The sequence below is a fragment of the Homarus americanus genome, unplaced genomic scaffold (genome assembly GCF_018991925.1).
Source record: "Homarus americanus isolate GMGI-L3 unplaced genomic scaffold, GMGI_Hamer_2.0 scaffold24922, whole genome shotgun sequence".
NCBI classification, from domain to species: domain Eukaryota; kingdom Metazoa; phylum Arthropoda; class Malacostraca; order Decapoda; family Nephropidae; genus Homarus; species Homarus americanus.
The window spans coordinates 5237077-5253673 of NW_024722610.1; the positions used below are offsets into that span (position 1 = coordinate 5237077).

The 16597-nt window shown below is 37.4% G+C and overlaps 1 protein-coding gene and 1 long non-coding RNA gene across 13 annotated transcripts in view; both read left to right on the plus strand.

Annotated features, from left to right (window-relative positions):
* LOC121862930 (cathepsin F-like) overlaps positions 1-14086 on the plus strand; it is a 30368-nt gene extending 16282 nt beyond the window's left edge. For 11 of the 12 annotated variants that reach the window (XM_042361359.1, XM_042361365.1, XM_042361362.1 and 8 more), the window contains 8 exons: positions 2509-2713; positions 3264-3412; positions 5233-5329; positions 5855-6006; positions 6740-6853; positions 7269-7362; positions 8642-8715; positions 13258-14086. In XM_042361359.1, coding sequence (XP_042217293.1) covers positions 2509-2713; positions 3264-3412; positions 5233-5329; positions 5855-6006; positions 6740-6853; positions 7269-7362; positions 8642-8715; positions 13258-13332 — 960 coding nt within the window. In that variant the 3' untranslated portion in view covers positions 13333-14086. Of the gene's footprint in view, positions 1-2508; positions 2714-3263; positions 3413-5232; positions 5330-5854; positions 6007-6739; positions 6854-7268; positions 7363-8641; positions 8716-9296; positions 9371-13257 lie in introns of all 12 variants that reach the window. The other variant, XM_042361360.1, reaches the window with a different exon arrangement.
* Positions 9377-10252, plus strand: LOC121862932. Its single transcript, XR_006088295.1, has 2 exons — positions 9377-10117; positions 10211-10252. It is a non-coding gene; the product is annotated as an uncharacterized LOC121862932 (long non-coding RNA).
* Positions 14087-16597: the final 2511 nt, after the last annotated feature.

Genomic DNA, 16597 nt, shown 5'->3' on the forward strand with positions numbered 1-16597 from the left:
CTTTGTTGCGTTATCACTGACGTCATAAGATGTATCGGACTGTGATTGGCCATGCATCCCTACCCCTCTCTGCTGCTAGCTGTAATTGGCTTAAAGTATTATGACGTGACCACCCCGGGGAGGGAGGGAGGAAAGACGATGCTTGACCTAGCCGCGGCAGTTTCATCCCTCAAGGCCACACCGTGTAAACGCGCATCCATTGTTCCGTAAAATGGCTTCCGCCGGACCACCACCGCCACCAGAGAGAGACCTTTCCTTACCTGGACCCAGCGGCACTAAGCCAAAGAAGACACGACGTTCCTTAAGCTACGAGGTGAAGTACCATATTGTTCAAGATTTGGAGAAAGGAACACAGCAAGTTGATCTCACGCGCCAGCATGGCGTCAACGAATCTACGATTCGCACGATCAAGAAGGATGCAGCCAAGATCAAAGAGCACATGAAAATCACAAAGTCTGCAGGTGCTTCATCTATCAGGTATTGCCAGAACAGGGTGCTGGCAAAAGTGGAAAATTTGCTGGTGAGTTATTTGATTCGTCAGGCGCGACGCAACATGGCGGTGGACACGCGCTCAGTGCAGGAGTACGCACGTGAGCTATACGCAGGAGTGTCACGTAAGCTGGGAATTGCAGAGCCCAAACCCTTCAATGCTTCCTCTGGTTGGCTGCATAGGTTTAAGAAGAGGAACAAGATCACCAACATCAACATTGGTGGTGAGGAAACGAGTGCTGACCGTGTGGCGGCTAGAGATTTTCCTCCGTTCTTACGTGAGATTATGGAGGAAGGACAGTACACTGACGACCAGGTGTTTAACATGGACGAATCTGGTCTTTTCTGGAAAAAGCTACCTTCCAAGACCTTCGTTGTCCAGTCTGCCAGCAAGGTAAGGGGTCGGAAGTTGCAGAAGGAACGCATCACTGTCCTGTTTACCACCAATGCCTCCGGTACCTGTAAACCGAAGTTATCGGTGATTCACACAGCCTGCAAGCCGCACGCCTACAAGAATATGGACATGAACAAGCTTAATGTCCACTGGCTAACCGCACGTAAGGCGTGGATGTCCTCTTCTCTGTCCCTCTTCTGGTTTGACAACTGTTTTGTTCCCGACGTGAAGAAATTCTGCGAGCAACAGAATGTTTCATTCAATATTTTGTTGCTCCTTGACAAGGCACCTGGACACTCGCCCCTACTTATGGATCGTCACCCCAACGTAAAAGTGGTCTTCCTTCCTCCCAACACTACGTCATTAATCCAGCCCATGGACCAGGAGTTGATCTGCAATGTGAAAGCTGCGTACTCTGCAAAGAAGTTCAAGCTTCTGAACGACTCTACCAACACCAAGGATGAGTTGCGTAAGCTGGGTGACACCGACAGCGAGAGCAAAAGCGACGAGGACAAGGAACAAGAGGTGGTGACTCAAGAACTTCTCGTCAAACAATTTTGGAAGAAGTTTAACGTTAAACAAGCTGTAGACTTCTTGGTGGAGGCATGGGATCTGCTGACTATTGCTACGATTCGTCACGCATGGAGACATGTGTTGCATGGCATACCAGGTGAGAGGAGGAGTGAACCTGTGACTGGTGAGGTTCAGACTGTTGCAGTAGCAGTGGACCTTGCCAGAGAAGCTGCGCTCAATATTACAGCTGAAGGCTTCTCCGAGACCACCAACGAAGACATCCTGGAGGTGATCAGAGATCCTGAAGTGACTGCCGACGAGATGTTGGAAGAACACGCCAGTGAAGAGGAGGAAGAAGGTGCGTCATTCTCCGAAGAACCTAGTTTAAGTCATAGTGATATTAAGTGTGCCATAGAGTTTGCAGAGAAAATGAAGTCCGTCCTTTCCCGCGACAATGACGATGACCGCTATGAAGTCTTCCATACCCGGCTGGTGCAGGCTATGGAGCCGTACATCACGGTGTATCATGACAACATAAACACCAGCCGTCAAAAAAGCATAACCGAGTTCTTCGCCCGCAACCCACCACAGCCAGCCCAAGCCAGTGATAGTGACAGTGAAGTTGACTTTGAGGGATTTGTCAGGGAAGCCCTGACAACTGTAAGTGACAGTGATGGTGATTCACCTAGTAATGGTGATTCACCTGAGGGCCAGTAATCTGCCCTCTGCCTCGGAACCAGCCTCCATCCCCGTATGCCGACCCATCTCTTCTACTACCGTAAGTGTTCCACCTAACTTTTAGTTTCTCTAACGTAACCTTTATTTTTCCTAACCTAACCTCTTCTATATTACTTGTTTTTTCATACCATCATAAAGTTAAGATAAAATTTTTACTACAACATAGTTATGTGTCGTCAAAAAGTGGAGTTTGGGGGTCGGGCTGGTTTCTATTGGAATTAATCCCATATGTTCTGTTGTTCACTTAACACGGATTTCACTTAACACGGGACCCTCTGGGTTCTATTGACCGCGTTAAGTGGGGTACAACTGTATATATAGAGAGAGAGAGAGAGGGAGATTTTTTGTAAAGGAATTTGTGATATTTCTCACAGAAACTTGGTGGAGGCATACATGACCTGACTCACATCGGTGTGTTTAAGAACTTCATGAAGCAATACAACAAGTCATACAAGAGCCAGGCAGAGTTTAAGAAGAGGTTTAACATCTTCCGCCAGAACATGAAGAAGGTTTACATCTTCAATGAGAAAGAAAGAGGCTCAGCAAAATATGGACCCACCAAATTTGCTGATCTTACTGGTAAGGGAATTTGTATAAGTACAGTATACAGTATTGACTTAGTGAACCTAACGGTTCTCTTAATAAAGACAGAGTGTATTATGAAGCATAAATTACTGGGAAAGTTAAGGATTCACAATATACTATACTAGTATTATACATGAAAGTTGGGGATTTAAGTATTATGTAGAGGGTATTTCTTCTTGTTTTCTTAATACTATTCTGTCACTTTCCACAGTTTTCTTTTACTTTTCTCCAAATTATTTCATCTGTCCTGCAGAGTTTCTAGTCCCCTTGAGCCACCTAACATATGAGTGGAAGGTAAATAAAGCCAATTCTATATTTGACTATAAGGAATAGTTTCATATAGTCATTTATTTTCGTTATTTGGTCAGTTTTGACAAAGAAGTATTGTCTTAGTGGGCAGCAATCCTAATGGTTAGGTTGGGGTCTTTTATATCTGGAGCCTCTTTGACCCGCAACTATTACTATTAATTACCTTATGAGATAAAAGGTCTTAAAATTCTTGCTCAAGTATACCATACCATGTGATCAATGTGTCTTCTGACAGAGCAAGAGTTCCGCAAGATGCTGGGATTCCGTCTTGACCTGAAGCCTGAACTGTCATCAATGAGACCAGCTGTTGTCCCTGAAGATACTGTATTACCAACTGCATTTGATTGGAGAGACAAGGGTGTTGTTTCACCTGTTAAAAATCAGGTAAATTGAATAAATTATTGTGCCTTAATCAGCCATATATGAGGTGTGATTAGAGTGTTTGGTGAACATTAGAATAATATCATTTTACTGAACATTACACATCTTCATAAACCATTACAAGCATTTCGTGTGTTTCTGTCGCCGTCTTGCCAAGTTTAAAGCAAAATTTCATGTTTGCACGTTGTTCAGGCTGTGACATTTCTATAAAGGCGCCAGATGCTACAGACACGTCCTTACACAAGGTAATGCTAGAGTGCACTGGTGCCCCCTGTGATGGTGTCTGGTGGCTACTAGCAACTGGGAGGGATTACCATATATTACGGCCTATAAGACGACCTTAATTATTTCAACTGAAATTGTTGATTTAGGCCTATACCTGGTAGTTAAGTTGACCTCGTAAACTGCACCAATTGTTCCGGCTAACAGAGATATCACTGTACTAGCGGTATACAGCAACAGGCACACTGACTCTTGATACATGATTAAAAAAGGTTATCTTATTTCACCTAAAACTACAAAATAAAGCATTCAATTATCAGTACTTAATATTATTAACGGTAGTATAGTATAGTACACTGTGTTGGTAGTATGCGGCAACAAGTGAACGAAGTCTGCAGTCTCAGGTTCTGGTAAATTATTAAAATATTATCTTATTTATAAATAGAACAATACAAAAAAAAGTTTCTTTAAAGTTAAGTTAATATTTAATGCAAATATAAACCATCCAAGTTTGGAAATCCTTCAAATTCTGTTTCATCATTATCAGACAACAAAAGATCATCCATCTTATGGGTCTACCGACTTTGCCTCTGAATCACTGGCGGTGATGGCAACACTGGCTGAGCTGCCACAGGTCAGCCAGCTGTTCCCGCATTGTTTACAGCTTTAAACCACATTCGTGTAAACGTTTACAAAATCCAGGTGCATTACACGAATATACCGGAACTTTATTTTTTAGCAATTTGACAACAAATATTACAAGTAACTGCCCTAGTGAACTTTGTTTGTAAGAAACAGTAGTTAACACCGAAAGATATTTTAAGTTTTGAAAGGTGTCGGTATGACTAGTGTAAACGTGAGGCCAAGATCAGCAACAGTTACCCTTCTGGAAAAATGCTGGTTAGGTAAAACTTATTTGTGAGTGCTGGAAATTAAGTGACTGAGAGCTACCATTAAGGTAAAGTAAAAATCTGAGGCTAGTAGTGGAGCATACTTAGAGGTTGATATTTTATACCTGTTATATAAGACTACCTATAGTTTTGAAGAAAAAAAATTGGAGCTTTAGAAGTCGACTTATAGGCCGCAGTATATGGTATGTCATAAACCACACCCACTGGCCTCACTAATGTTCACACATTCATTTGTAACGGTACCATTCACTGAATTTTTTGGTCACACCTCGTATTTTGTACTTGATGCTACAATTTATAAATTGTACCAAGTTTATTATTGATTGATAAGTAGATGTTAAGTAAAAATGTTTGTCTCTAGAGAATTAGGTTACAAGTACTGTACAGTATTTGGTATTCATGCTGATAGAACAGTGTTTTCTGTATCTAAGTACCTTGTTAAGCATGTTTATAGTGTAACTCATAAATAGTAATAGCAACAGTTTTCATGCAAAATTTATTTATTAATGCCAAGAGCCCTAAAGATGAAATATTTTTGGATGCTGTCACAAGTTTGGAAAAGGCACCAACTGACACGAGTTGCAACACATACGAGAACATTCTCTCTGATAGAAAGAAGAGTTTTATTACGTATAAGTCTTTTATTGCCTATATGTACTGTCCTGTAGTGTAAAATATTTTGTCTATCAGGGAATGTGTGGTTCTTGCTGGGCATTCTCCGTCACAGGCAACGTTGAGGGACAATGGGCACTTAAGCACCAGCATCTGTTCTCTCTGTCAGAACAAGGTAAGACAGACACATGACTCATGCATTGCTCTTTAGGATCTTCATAGTATTGGTTGGTTACATTAAACTAACAGTCCAAGACATTTTTAACCCTTTGGCCAGATAAAGTTGAAGGGGGGAGGCATTAATTTGCTTTTGTGTCTCTTGAGGTGGTTGCTGGCTATGTCAGTGTCCTGAGCTTTTGAGGAATTATCCCATGGATTATGGTATAAAGGATGTTAGCTTTGTCGCTCTTTTGAGCCGAGGAGTCAGGTTTCCTTCCTCAATTACAGATTTCATCTTTTCTTTATTTTTCAAAATCATTCTATAAATAATTTCTGTGAAGTATTTTTAATATTTTTATAATTTTGTTGAGATGCCATTGCATGCCAAAATTGGTTGTATTCTGACATACCCTTTGGATTGAGCCCATTAAAACTAAGTTAATTTGGACTGGTCCCAATCGTAATGGTTAGAGTGTGATTGATATGAACCAGTCATCTTGCAACACCATGTGATAATAATAGTCAATTTATCTCACTTCAGAACTAGTGGACTGTGATAAAACAGATCAGGGTTGTAACGGAGGAATGCCAGAGAATGCTTATGAAGCAATTAAAGACTTGGGCGGCTTGGAGACCGAGAGCGACTACCCTTACGATGCTAAGGATGAACAATGTCACTTCAATAAGACTATGGTGAGGACCATTTATCATACCCAGTAATACATAACTCTGTATACGGTAAAAACCTCGAGTACCGGACACGTGAATTTTAACCCCTCAAAAATACTATGAGTATATCGTTCTGTCCTTTACTTTTTGCATAAAAATTAGATCATGAAAACTTGAACTGTACTGTACACATACACATCATTCACTTCATCTCACTCTGCACAAGGCCATCCACGCCAAATATACACGTGCCAGTACGTCGGGACGGGAGAATCTTCAAAAGTCTTTGTGGCTCTGAGAGCTTCTATCTAGAACCTTCCCTGGCTATTTTTTAACAACTGTGCCTTCCTGCTGACATGGACATCCGAATAATGGATTCCATTTGAGTAACGACATTGCTGCGGCTTAATTAGTCCAGTACTTGGGATCTTTGCTCTGTGTATATTGTACAGTAAAATATTTGAAACAAAACAAATTTTTTCTTATTGTATCAATGTATTATATATTATGTCATGACACAACATCTACATTTGCAGATGTCAAATTTTCACTTCCACAGATATAAAAAATCTGACCTCCGATCTGCACTAGACTAAATTCCGTTTAATGATTAATTAATTGTTTTATTTTATTCAGAGGGACACTTCTTTCTCATAATCATTCATATCTTTCTCTCTTGTCTGTTTGTCTACCTATCTGTTTTTCTCTTTATGCTAACCTCAAAACATTAATTGCTTGATGAAATGTTTAATTGCAGGTGAAGGTAACAGTCAATGGATCGGTGGAGCTGCCACAGGATGAAGTTGCTCTGGCCAAATGGCTAATCAAGAATGGACCTATCTCCATTGGTATTAATGCCAATCCCCTTCAGGTTAGTTTTACTGCCCATAGTCTTAGATTAGTCATAGTCTTAGTTGTACTCAAGCCTGTGCATTTACTCTACCTGATACCCAGGATTATTATAAGTAATATCTATAGTAGACTTGGAACTTTTTCAGGATTAGTTCTTGGGCTAGCCAGAAAATTGTTGAGGGGTGATGTCCCAAGAAAACACATGAAATTTAAGGTTAGGGTTGACACACCATCTCCACATTGTGTTTTGGCTGCATTCACTGAGCTGCACTTGTTTCCAGTCATTACTGTACAAAATTTTTTGGCTTGTCTCCCCTTTATCTTGAACTTGCAATTTTACATGCAAAATAGCTTGAACTATTTGTACATTAGTGGGAGAAGGCATTCAACAGAAAGCACTGCACAAACACCTAACATTTATTCATCATTTGCAGTTCTATATTGGTGGAGTGTCTCATCCTCTGAAGTTCCTGTGCAACCCAAAGGACCTGGACCATGGCATGCTTATTGTTGGCTTTGGTGTACACAGTAAGTTGTTCAACTTTACTTTTATGAATACACTTTGGGCTTCTGTTTATTGAAGTCAAGGTAGACATAACCACTACTTTTATTCCTCTTCATTGAATATTGAACATTAGAAAAGTATAGGATAACCTGTTGGTCAGTATAAGATTTCCTTTTAATAATTTAAGATGTTTTTTGCAGATCATTATGGAATTTAGCATCTGGCTCCATGTGAGAAGATATACTTAAGCCATTACTCTGTGTTTTCCAACTTTATTATCCATAGGTAGTTCTCTCTTTAACTTTGAAGATTTTTACAGGAGCAAACATGATTGCTTAGTAAATATTAGCAGCACTTAGAATTATTTATATTTTTATAGAAGCAAACATCAGAGTCTATCTAAGGACACAACATATTATCCCTCCCTAGATAAACATCATTCATGATTTATTTGGTTATTATGTTAAAATAATGGTTTTAAATGAAGATAGGACGTGAACGTGAATGCTGATACTGAAGCCCTAAAGTGAAATATGATTCTTCAGTTAACCAGTGGATGGAACCAGGAGAGCATTCATCAGTAACGGTCTGACAGAAGAGAGGTTGTTTGAAGAATTACATCTTCCAATTCTTAATAGAGATGTGAAAGTCAAAATTTTTATGAATAATTGATGTTATAAATTTAGAGCAGTGGAGACTGGTAATTTTGAGAAATATTATAGGATTTTGTAGGGGAAGAATTGGAGATGTAAGAATATATGGGACTGAAAAGTGTTGAGAGAGTTGACTGGATGAGAGCTCCCTAAGATATTGTTATATGGGATACATGGCAGGTGAGAGATTCCTCTGACAGTATGGTGAAGGAATAAGAGCAAGATATATATGGACTATATACTGTATGTTGGTAAATTTATGAGGTCTAGAGGTGACACAGTGGATAAAGTTTGAATGGTGATCAAGAATTGTATTCATTGGGGTTGTATCTTGCATGGTTACAGTGAATTGATATGAAGCTTTGAATCAGTTTGAAAGTTAAGGAGACAATTTGTGTACTGTTTGTGCAAGTTGGGGAAATATGCAAGTGTGTGTGAAGTATTTTTACTTCTTGATTCAGCCTTTTCTTTTCAATTTTTTCGTTTGTTTAGCTCCACTATCCCCCACCATTCCCCAATTCCTTGAGGATTTTGTATTTCTTGATCAACATTGCACGAAAGTAGGAGAGGAGTAAAGGTAATAGAAAGAATTCAGTGTCTTGATTCCAGACTTTGGTGGAGGTATATAATGGTGACTTTATTTCTTCAGCAACCAAATACCTACACAGAAAGCAGCCATACTGGATCATCAAGAACTCATGGGGGGCTGACTGGGGTGAACAGGTATGTACTGTACCATAATATTTCCTGTCTGGACAGGATCGAGGTCTGCTTCTGGAGTTATGTTCATAAGGAACAAGGATTATTCCTCTACAGCACAAATGTACCTAGTGAAATAGGCCCCAGTTTTAAAAGTCCCATCCTAACCTAACTGTAAGGTTGAGGCCCATTGCTGATGGACCCCAATCCCAGTTGGCCCATTTCATGTTGGTCAGATCAAGGTGGGTCATGTTAAGACTTGGGACCCTTTGATCTACAACCGTTGTACTCTTGTGTTCTGATGACACCTTGTGTACAAGGGTCATTCATATAGAATACTGTTGTACATTTTACCCACAGTGTGGAATCTCAAAGATTTGTATATTTTATTTTCCCTCTAAAACTGACTGTGTGGGAATGCATCTAACCAGCTTACATTAGCTTTGCTACAAGGATAGATGCATTCTCTGATCCCCAGTTAGAGGAAAATGAATAATTGTGAATCTTGGACATTTTGTGCCCAGAATACCAATTCCAGTTGGTGGATCTCATCCTGACAGATTAATAGTTGTAGTTGCTAGCTAACTGTATGGGTTTCCTTGCAGCTTATCCTGTGTTCAAGAAGATTCTGCCATTCTGGATTGTTAAGAACTCTTGGGGAGAGGATTGGGGTGAACAGGCAAGTAGTAATGGAGGCTCTTAACGGTTGAACTAATGGTGACCGGTCTAATGGGTTCCAGTTTTAAAAGGTCCTAAGCCTAATGGTTAGATTAGGTCAGAGTCTTTTAAGGTGGGCCCATTTAACCAAAAATTATCTAATTGAAGGTGGTATTACATTGGCCAATAGATGTGCAGACTGGTATTAATATTGTTTGGGAAAATGTTTAATATACGAACAAAATCTCGTTGTTCAGTACAGTGGTCTCTTCAGTAAGAAATAGGATGATAAAAGAGTGAAATTCATGCATTAAAGAAGTTATTTCTTAGGGTAGATGGCGGGTTAGGTTGAGGTACATCAAAAACATGTACGTAGTCACTTCCTAGATAGGAGTATACCTGTATATAAAAAAAAATGCTTTTATAGGTAGATAAGCATTTATGGGTATGAAAACTTATGCAAAGCAAAATTGTGATATTGTCATAAATCAAAACAAGTTTATTGACAGTTTGGTCCTCATAATAACCAGGAAGAGGTTGATTTATTTTGTTCCCAATGTGGAGTGATATACGAGTGTACACAGCTCTCACCTTCTGTCCTGCGGATTATTGACACACACCCAGAGAACCCCTAGTCCATCTAGCTGTGAATGGATACCAAACATAACACTTTTAGAAGTCAGAGTGGTTGAGTGCAGTACAGGTCACACTGCCTATTTGTGTACTGAGGCTCAGCATATGTTGTAGTGTACTGTACTGCCCCTAACAGGTTTCAGAGTGGTTGAGTGCAGTACAGGTCACACTGCCTATTTGTGTACTGAGGCTCAGCATATGTTGTAGTGTACTGTACTGCCCCTAACAGGTTTCAATCATATGTAACCTACTCTCACTTTTCACTGCAGAGCAAAATGAAACCTGGAAATAATGTATGAGTTATGAAGGTGATCCTGTATCTCCGAAACAAATACAGTATAGATAAAGATGCTTATCTGTTGTCCAGTGCTACCTCATGTGGGCCTGTCAGACAAATTTAATAATCATATTTTGTCTTTATTTAAGAGAATTACTGCGGTAATTTTACTTTATCTATGAATTTTTCCATCTCCCGGGGGACCTGGATGTTATTGTTTATTGACTGTAAATATTAATGACACATTTATATGCACTTTTCACTGTTTTACAATTGTGTTGAAATAATTACTGTACAAAGAGCCAGTTATGCATTAGATTATCTGCAAAGGATGTCCAGATTTGGATTCAATTCTCATGTTCATTTTTTAATGGTCTACTGTGATACTGCCTTACATGTGATGTGTTATGGCTGACTGATAGATTAGTAACTTACTGCATTTTAATTAATCTCCAAATAATCAGCTGACTGGAGTTTGAACCCAGAAAGGGGATACTCACTGATATGAAAATATTATGAAAATCTTTGGGACCCACGTATAGTACTATTGTATCTCAATGAACAAACTTTAATGAGATGTAATTGTACATATTAGGTATACAATACAGTAGATTGTACAGTATAACAAAATTTAATTGAGAAATATCCACTTGTTCTGCAAGGTCAAACGTTAAAATGAAAATAAAATATTTTTGTTAATAGGTAACAGATCTTGATAGCTGGTATTCTGTATTCAGTGTTGGCTGCCATTATTTGTGTTATATGTTATTGTGTGTTGTGATGTGTGGTTTAGCCTCATAGTTTTAGTTTAGTGGCTTAGACTTAGTTTAATGGGTTCCCACACTACCAGGAAAATCGGAAACACCCGGGAGGTTTGACTTGCTGTTTCTGATTGGGAATTGTTCCAGAAATGTGTAAGAATTGAAGAAATTATAGATGACACTGAGATTATTAGAAGTTTACTAACATCAGCTTGAGGAGGATTGTAAAGTTAGGCCTTTTATATTTAAATTTGGTGAAAACTGTTTGGTAGCTGTAATGTAGATATCTTGAAGTATGCCCCAGTGTCTGAAAAACCTTAATATATAAAATTACCCAAAGTGTGGGAACCCTGAATCTGATACATGTGGTCCAAATGATTTATACATTGGGATGCTAGTGTATATTTTCCACTGTTCACTAAACATTTCAGGCTAACTTAATTTAACCTGAAGTAGTGTGGCATAGTATAACAAAGTCTATCTGTTTTGCATTACAGTAACATAACTTCTCTCACCACTTCAACTTCTTTTCATGTTCTCTGTCTTCACTGCTCCTGCTAGTCTATTCCTATTCATCCATATATATATATATATATATATATATATATATATATATATATATATATATATATATATATATATATATATATATATATATATATATATATATATATATATATATATATAATTGATTTAATTTACTAGATGTTCATACCCCACCATCTTTCTGTATTGAGCCTTCATTTGCAACATTTCTGTTTGTATTACAGTAATTCTTTATTATTGTCCCAGTAACAAAGAATTGCCTTTTGCTAAAATGGGTACAGTACAGGTCCTATAGTTTCACTGTTAAATCCATGGTGGATTGGTGGGGGATGATGATGGATGTCCTCTTGATTCTCCTTCATTGCACTACACTACTGTAACTCGACCCCACATCAACCTGCTACAACTTTCCAGACCCTGAGTTAACCCCTTTTGTGATGCATGCTGTACCGTTGTTGTCACCTGGCTGGTTCACAGTAAGGAGGGGATAACTAATTCTTTTAACATACATTTCAATGAGTTTTCCTAATCAATCTCTGACAGATACAGTATAATGGTTCATATCTGTGTCATCCATCTTACTCACAGTGAAGACATTGATCATATATTGTCTGTTAAGTGTGTACATTTTGGTGGCTTTTTTTATCTTGCATTTATGATGGTAGATGTTAGAGATGCACAATTTTGCATGTTCACTCATCAGTTTTAGAATTAATGTACAAATTAAGGTTGATTAACTTTGTTTCCCTACTGATCAAAAAGGCACAGGGAATATTTGTTGTCTTTCTGCATACTCTCTTGATTTTGTGTAATAACTAAAGTTCTTTCAAAGGCATTTCAGTTAAGTTTCATGTTTAGGTTTTGGTCATGGTTAGGAGATCAACATATCTGGCATCCCATTAATGGCGCTGGTTTTATTGGGTTGAGTTTTAAGTAGTCCACTAAATGTCGCCTATATTTTGTTTTTACTTTGGAGCATTAAAATATCATACCGTGGCTAGATAGGTTTAACTGTTGGGATTGTATTGCACCTCAGATTTATTACATGATGAGCATTATCACTCTTATGGTAGTGAGTAACAGTGAGTCTTTGCAAACCCAAATACATCAGCACACGTGCCACCATTATAGATCCCAACCCCACATATCCATGTTTTTTCAATTAGTAGATTAAAATAGAAAAAAAAAAGAACAGACTTACAAATTAAATGGACCTAATAGACCTTTATGTAATGTATCCTAATTATTAGGATTGCAACTCATTAAGGTTGGGGTTCATTTGGACTTCAGCCCATCAGGACAGGAGTTAAGGGCCTATTGGGACCTGGGCCCATTTGGCCAGTTACATGGGACTTAATTTTACTGCTTGTTTCACTTCATTATTCAACGAGAAAAACTCAGACTACACATTGTTAGTTGAAGATCTCTTAACAATAAAGAATACTCTGTTAAAGGTTGTTGTAGATGTGCATGTATTTTTTTAAATAAATGGTATAGACCAGAAGTAATTACCAAATTTCTCGAGATATCTTCCTCATTTGGTGGTAATGTAGCTAGGAAGAATGAGTGACAGCAAACGTGAAAAAGGTTGTGTCATTCTTTATTCAGGCCAGCCTCTTATTGTAGTGGGAAATTGTTTGAAAGAAAAGTAAAGCAGCTCTGCAAGTTGACTAAAACAGTGTTATATTTCAGGGCTACTACCGTGTGTATCGTGGAGATGGTACTTGCGGCGTCAACCAGATGGCTACAAGTGCTATTGTACCTTAAGCCAGCCAACTTATTGTGTTATCCATGCAACAGCAGACTGGCACTGGAACACCTAATACTATATGTGTCACAGGGGTTTAAGCAGATGCATTATTGATGACTCGTGTTTGCTAGTATTTCACTTGTTCTTAATAACTTTAATTATGGATATAATTGAGTCAGTATTCCCCTGTCTGCCATACAAAGTAGTTAGTGTGAAAGAATTACTCAGAACCAGACTGTTAAACCATCTATTTTCAGATGAAACCAACCAGACTTAACACACCCAAAAACTTCCCTCGGGCTGTTGTGGTAGATTAGGTTAGGTGCAAGTCAGCTGCTTAAAAAAACAAACAAAAAAGGTAAATGGTTTAGCAGTCATGTTTTTGGTACTTCTCTGACATTGGTCATTGTGACACTGTTCAGGTAATAGAAATACTCCCCACAGTAACATATCATAAGTTATCTTCATCACAGCTCTCAAGTAAATATCTAGTTTCAAGATTGCTTTTATCATTCATAAAAGTGTCTTGATGTGTCATTATCTTTGAAGGTTTGGATGTTCATCGTATTACCAAATGATCCAGTAATGGAGTAGAAGTTTTAGGAAACTACAGTAAAACCTCGATTAACCGACTTTCTGATTAACCGCCGATCCTGGACCCCTAAAAAAAAAAAAAATACGGGGATTAACCCACCCAGGCACAGGTCACTGACCCACACCGGGGCCTGGGGGCGATAATGTAATAATAATGATAATAATAATAATAATAAAGAACCATAAAGAAATGCAAAAATGAAAAAAAATCAAGAGTGAGAAATAATATACCTGTATGTATGTTGTGTTGTCAATAGTAAGAGAAATAATTGAGACCCTGCAATTGTGTGTAAATGAGGCAGAGAGTCAGATCAGCAACCTGGGACTTGGTCACAATTTTCGTGATGCCATATGTTCTTTTTTATTCACGGTTTGTGTGCTGGTTCATATTTATTTACTAAAGTGGTTAATGTTTTAAAGCAAATTCTATTGAAATATGAATGGCAAATGAACAAAAATGAATAGAGGGACTTAAATGAGGTAGGTTTGGGAAAGGTACTTTGAAAATGTGTGTTTTATTTCCGTAGACTTTATTTGCTGTTAACCTACCTTTTGGATTATCCGTCGGCCCCTTCCCCCCATATGTGGGTGGTTAATCGAGGCTTTACTGTAAATGGAATATTGAAATGTGCCGTTTTAACTTTAGCCTCACTTTTTACATATCCATATTGCTTGTGCTGTATTGTACTAGGGAAGATAAAAGCTTGCTTCTGCTGGTTACGTAATTTAGTAAAATATTAATTACTTTAGGGTTCCCTTACTACTGGAAGAACTGGAAAAAATAGGAATTTCAGTTTTTTATGTCTGATCCAGAAAAAAATTGAAATTTATAACTTGTTTGAAGACCATGAAAAATGTTCATTCACTTTGAAAACACCTGGAAAATATTTTGAAATTGAAAGAGCTTACAGTTTGGGAACCCTGTTACTATAGTAGCTACAGGTATTCTTGTAAGATAAGCCTGTCATTGTTTGAATCTATTCTTTGGATGTAAATTTTATATTTACAAGAATTTGTTGTATTTAGTGGCAATATTGTATTAATTAGTCATAGTAGCTTTGGATGCCAACATACCGTACCACACCACACAGTGACTCATGATTCAGTTGGTAACATTCTAGATTCCCAGCCATTGAAGGTGTAGGCTCGGTCCCTTGGCTGATGAGGTGTAATTCTGCTGTTGTGTGTGTTGAGATGATCCTAACTATGTCAATACTGTATGGCTAAAGTGGTTCTCTTCACCTGAAGGTTGGTGTCCTATAAATCATTGGAGATGGCATAAGGGATGTCTTATTTACTCATCAAAGTCTTAGATGTAATACAAATTGTTCAATGTTGGATGACTACTACAAGTGACTGTTAAAATATTTTTTTTAAGCAGACAACAGTAATCCACCAAACTTAGATTTGGTTCATGTCATCTAAAAATTAAATGGTTTAGCAATACTGTAGAAGTTTTCTAACATTGAATATCATGTAATCTCATAGCCATAGCAAGCTTAATGAAGTAATATTCCAGGTTTGGATGATAATGTTTGCAAATTCCAAGTTTTAGTGCATACAGTACTCTACTGTATTTGAGCAAGGTGAACAAAATATGGCAGCTGCTATATCAGAAATACTCACATTATTCTATTATAGATGGGTGATAGGTGATTCTCCTTCAAATTATTGGTTCGTGATTCTCATTAAAGGTAATTAATGATCTTAAAAATGTTGAGGGTATATTGAAAAATAATTCATAATCTACGTATACTTAAAAGTAATCGATAATTCTGCTATAGATAAAATTAATAATTATTTTCAAAGTCTCCTCATGAGTCTTTTAACTCCCCATAGAATTGATTGGTGGTTTCTAATTCTACTTAAAAGTGATTATGGGCAGAATAAGGTTGTGAGTTTGATTATCATGATACAGATTGTAATTGTTTAATTATTATTCTCACAGGTGTGGTATATTAAGCTTTGTTGTATCAGCTTTTGATGTTGAATTTAAATAAACACTGGGAAAACATTATTTATAGTGATGCCCTATTCTCATATTGTTTTAAGATAGTTTGTGTTTTAATTTGTTAATGTGATATGCCATTTTGTCTCAATGCGTCAATGATAGTGCCAATTGTTTTTTGTTTTATAAACTATGAAGATATTTTTATGTATAGATTATCTTCAACAGCTTTTATTGATGTGTCAATGATAGGTTGATCTATACTTCACTATTGTTATAAGCACCAGTTATATGCTAGGATGTTTTTAATGTTCACAAGTATTTAATTTTGTGCATTATTGGAAAAACAATAATTATTTGAACTTTTAGAATCTGTCTGAATTATTGGTATTATTCATAATTCATCTGATATGTAACAAAAGGGAAAAACAAAAACAAACAAACAAAAACATTTATCATGAAATGTGACACTGCATACTTGTCGGTCTGCTGGGGTCAGTAGCCATAAAGTTAACTGATGTACTGATAATAAGATTGCTGTCTAATTTTAGATTTTGGAAAAAAGATTATTGAGAAATCTTACTTTTATTGTATTGAATATTTTTAATATCCTTTTGATATGGAAGTTCCATATAGTTCTTAGCAAGTCTCCAATTAATATTTATTAATTAATTTTTTTTTTTTTCACCAATGTTGTAGTCATGCAGAGTAGTCTTAAGGTATCATGAACAGGACTTAAA